Below are 5,000 nucleotides of genomic sequence, written 5' to 3'. Positions count from 1 at the left end.
ATTGTTATCTCTCAAAAGAGGTGTGGGACAAAATGAAAACGATAGGTTTAATGATAGAAATTAACATGGTTTCGGTTTTTTATTGCAATTTAAAAAAAAAAAAATGTCCAAAAGTGAGCATGACGCCTTATGTGTTTGATTAAATAAAAACTGGAAAACACGATTTAGAATGACTATTGACCAACAATTTGTATCAAGTGATGTAGTTTTTAAAAGTATTAGAACTGGAAAGGAAAAAAATCTAGCAAATTTTTGTTCAAAGACCAAAGTGTGTGGGACTCTATTATTTTATAGTTGGACTTTTCATGAACTAATGTGTATGAATTTGTACTGTGTGTGTTGCACACATAAACTAATAATAAATAATGTTTAATAGCGTTGAGATACGGGTCGGAATTAAAATGCGGGCGCTTGGTGCTGCGCCCGGACACATTTCAGTGTAACACCGCTACCCTGTCACGTTTATGTGGGTGAGTTTCCAGTCAACTGTGTCGTTGTAATTATATTAAAAAAATAAATGACTGCATGTATATGCTAGGATCTTAATGTTCATCCACGCTGAAGTTCTGGAGTAAAACAGCAGTTAAGTTTATTAACGGAGCTTTTATTAAACGGTGTGTTGATTGTTTATTGGCCAGGCCATATAGCTTGTTTATATGTATATATATATATTTACTAAATGATTTTTTTTTCTTAATGTATAAGTAGCTCTGAGTTTATTACCCAGATTATTGAATTAACTTGTTTAATAACATTGCTCAGACTCTTTACGCTGCTGCTGCTGATGATGATTGTGTTTGTGGTGGTGTAGTTGTAGTTATAGGATGGAGGGTGGTGATGTGAACAGTGCAGAGGGCAGCACAATTCAGACCACAGACAGAGGAGAAGCGGCTCTGAAGACACAGTAAGTTCATCACATTCTGGATTGTGATTGGTCAGAAGGTGTTGATTAGATTTCTATAACAGCAGCTCTGACAGTAGTGCAGCTGCAAATCACAGCCTTATATTAACGCTCTCGTTCTAATATGTTATTGTTTCTATAGTAACAGTCAGAGTTATAGCTGTAACGTGAGATTTTCTGACATCTTCAGGACAGACGAGTTTCTCATTTTCTGCATTTTATTTGTTTTCTCCTATTAACTTAAATATATATAAAGAGAGGGCTGGTGAGGGAATGAGTGTTTATACCTGCTATAACGTAAGTGACAACAGGAACTAACTTCTTTTGCAGACATTTTGCAATTCTATAACTATTTATGAACTGTATAATGTGTAATTTTTTAAATAAGTAAAACATTGTAATCCTTTGCAAGTTCCTGTGGTGTAAGAGGAATAAAACACTTGGGATGTGATGTTATTGGAAAATAATCAACTCCAGGGAGATAACAGTAACACTGCTTCGTGTCTGTGGCCTGCATTACACAAGCCTGGTGTTGATTATTTTCCTATAATGGCACCTCCCAAGCGTTTTATTCCTTACTTTGCATTAGAGGTGGACGGATAGTAGATTTTACCGATGATTAAGTCGGGCGGTACCTACCTGCTGAAAACCGATTCATCTATTGATGGTTATTAAAATTGATATTGCATGAAGACATAAAACTCAGGGTAAAATATTTCTGCTTTATTACAGAAATAAGCAACACTGACTGTATGATGAAAATGTCCTGTACTTTTTAAACGAAATAATTAGTAATATATATTAGCTACTAATAAATATTAAAGTAAATAAAAGATACAGCCAAACTGAACCAAAAGTAACGCTCCAAATATCAAATAAAAGTAGAGAAGTCCAAAATTTCTCAAAAAAAACTTCAGATAGCCCAACAAAATTAGCCAGTGATAGTTTTAATTTCGCCTCTAGAGGCCGCTCTTGTACCGTAAAATGACAGCAGACCCTCCGCAACCCAGAACAAACTATGAGGGCGGATTTTTGCTGATATCCCATAGTTCCAGCGATCAGTTATCGGTGCTGATTAATCGGCAAAACCCATCAATTGGTCAACGTGCACTTGGCATAATACAATGTTTTCCATCAACGATCAGTTTTACTCTGACATTCTACACATGCAGGTACATCACAAACAAAGAGAATTTTTATGAGTTCCTGGCCACTGGATTCAAGAGCGAGAAAGCTGAAGATGAGAAAGCATCAGCTGAAGTTCCCATAGATGGAGCGGAGGAACAGAGCAGAGAACCGGAGACGAAGAAGCGGAAAGTGGACGGTGATGAACAGACAAAGGACAAGAAGAAACGGAGAGGCCAGAACAAGTCGAGACCTCACCTGAAACCTCACAGCTATGAGGCTCAAAGACTCTGCCCCTCACTCATTCAGGTGTTTATACACACACACACACACACACACACACCTGGTGGCACAGTCACTTTATTATGTATATTTTTATTCATGTTTATTTAAGTTTAAATAGTAAATAAATGCAAGGAAATATTGAATACTTTTTTTATTGTTATTATTAATAAAATATATATAATAATAAAGAAAACTATTACTATTCTTAGTATTTACTATATTATAAATAAGCTCCTAATAATGTCAGGGATGGATTTTAATCGGGATTATTATTAATAAAAACATAAAATATTAGCCTCAAGGATCAGTGTATTGTAAAATATCCTGAAATTGGTGAAAAATAAATGTTTGTTGAATTGAGTTTGACGTAATTGTGGTGGTGTTGTTTTTTTCCCGCAGGAGTCTGAGAGGAAGTGTTTCTATGGTGAGAAGTGTAAGTTCATCCATGACGTGGCTGATTACATGTCCACCAAGCCGGAAGATCTGGGAGACACCTGTTACCTTTACGACACCTTCGGCAGGTGCGACATTAACACATCACATCACTGACATTTCATCAACAAACGGAACATGTCCATGATAACAGTATATACATAAATACTATACAGAAATATAACTGATTACTGTGTGTGTGTGTGTGTGTGTGTGTGTAGATGTCCATATGGAGTCACCTGCAGGTTTGCTAAAGCTCACACAGGCCCAGATTACAAAAACCTGGTGAACGAGGAGCTCCGTAAAAGCCTCGATAGAACAGAAACTGTGCGGAACAGTCTGGATAAAGAGCTCCAGAGACGTCTCAGAAAGAAACAAGTGTCCTTCAAAAGCTCGGAGAACTTCCTCAAGAGCATCAGCGCGGGGAAAAAACAACACGGGAAGTCGTCCATGTCTGAAAACACACCAAATGAGTTGAGACAGGAAGAGGAAGTGAGCCAGAGTGAGACCAGACAGGAAGGTCCTGCTGCTGAGCTCAAAACTGAGGTATGAAAGTCAGAGGCCACGCCTCCTTTGTTGTGACTGACTGGCGGAGGCCGTGCCTCCTTTATTGTGACTGACACCTGGAGGCAATGCCACCTTTATTGTGACTGACAGCCGGAGGCCACACTGCCTTAAAAGTGACTGACATATGTAGGCCACGCCTCCATTATTGTGACTGACACATGGAGGCCACGACTCCTTCACTTATTTTTCTGGTCTGATTTATAGGAGAGTCAGACGAAGCCACCTCCTGTGAAGACCATTGGGCCATTAACGGATGATGACATCATCAAACTGCGCCCATGTGAGAAGAAGCAGGTAGAGCAGTGAGCACTGTGCTCCATCATCTTAAGAGTCCAGAGGAAGTGAACAATCCTGATTCAGACTCCGTCCCAAAATAATATGCTTTCATTTCCTTTCACACAGGTAGATTTCAGAGACAAGCTCTACCTGGCTCCATTAACAACGGTGAGTTACTGGTTTGTGTGTGCGTGTGTGTGTGTGCGTGTGTGTGTGTGCGTGTGTGTGTGTGCGTGTGCACGCTCACATGCTCCATTATATAGACAAATGTAAGACGTTTGTGTTTATTATGGACAGTGTCCCTGCTCTGTATTTGTATAAGTGTATGTGTCTCTGTGTGTGTGTGTGTGTGTGTGTGTGTGTGTACGTACAGTGTGGGAACCTGCCATTCCGGCGTGTGTGTAAGCGTTTTGGAGCTGATATAACGTGTGGAGAGATGGCCATGTGCACCAACCTGCTGCAGGGTCAGACGTCTGAGTGGGCTCTGCTCAAGAGACACCACACTGAGGATGTGTTTGGAGTGCAGGTATACACGCGCACACACACACGCACACACACACACACACACACACACACACACACTATAAGGCCAGAGAATTTCAGTTCAGTCATGTGACCTGAGAGTGCATCTATATTAGTATTCACATATACAAATACAAAACAACCATAGCGACGAGAGCGGTTGCCATGGTGATTTTGTGGGTTTCAGCTGGAAGGATGTTTCCCTGACTCCATGACCCGCTGTGCTGAACTCCTCAACCACAACATCGACGTTGACTTTGTGGACATCAACTCTGGCTGTCCTATAGACCTAGTGTACAAGAAGGTACACACACACACACACACACACGCACACACACACACACACAAAACAATAACAACACCTCGACTGTTTATTACAGCTGTTAGAAGGTACACATGCTCACCACAGCAGATTTGTGTTTGATGACGCCCACAAAACTCCAAGTTTAGAGAGCAGAAAGCACAAAATGGCGATAAACCAGCTTTCATCCCCAGGGCTGGGTCGAGTATTTCAGAAACTGAAACTGATCTCCTGGGATTCTCACACACACCAGACTCTAGAGTTTACACAGAACAGTGCGAAAAACTTAAAACATCTGTGTGTGGGGGGGTCTACAGGCTGAAACTCTGTGGATAAGAGAGATCAGAGGAGAATGATCAGACTGGTCTGAGCTGAGAGGAAAGATATATGAACTCCTATAATCACTCTTCATATGATTTATGAGCAGAAATACACCTCAACTCAGAGGCCTTGAGGAGGATGAGCTACAACAGCAGGAGACCACATCAGGTTCCACTCCCGTCAGGAAGCTGAGACTATCATGGGCACAGAGACACCCAAAAACATTCACCTGGACATTTTCTTCTGATCTCTCACCCACAGACCTGTCAC

At 40.7% G+C, this 5,000-nt stretch overlaps 1 protein-coding gene across 4 annotated transcripts in view; it reads left to right on the top strand.

Moving 5' to 3' along the window:
* Positions 1–5,000, top strand: part of dus3l (dihydrouridine synthase 3-like (S. cerevisiae)) — an 8,453-nt gene that overhangs the window by 1,080 nt on the left and 2,373 nt on the right. Inside the window, exons 2-10 of one of the 4 annotated variants that reach the window (XM_017485175.1) lie at positions 377–470; positions 812–904; positions 2,074–2,335; positions 2,711–2,832; positions 2,965–3,289; positions 3,515–3,604; positions 3,713–3,754; positions 3,960–4,112; positions 4,296–4,412. In XM_017485175.1, coding sequence (XP_017340664.1) covers positions 377–470; positions 812–904; positions 2,074–2,335; positions 2,711–2,832; positions 2,965–3,289; positions 3,515–3,604; positions 3,713–3,754; positions 3,960–4,112; positions 4,296–4,412 — 1,298 coding nt within the window. The other 3 variants (XM_017485179.3, XM_017485178.2, XM_017485176.2) reach the window with 3 other exon arrangements.

The sequence above is a fragment of the Ictalurus punctatus genome, chromosome 14 (genome assembly GCF_001660625.3).
Source record: "Ictalurus punctatus breed USDA103 chromosome 14, Coco_2.0, whole genome shotgun sequence".
In the NCBI taxonomy this organism is placed as follows: domain Eukaryota; kingdom Metazoa; phylum Chordata; class Actinopteri; order Siluriformes; family Ictaluridae; genus Ictalurus; species Ictalurus punctatus.
The sequence above is the reverse complement of the archived record's forward strand: the minus strand, read 5'-3'. Positions and strand labels throughout refer to the sequence as shown.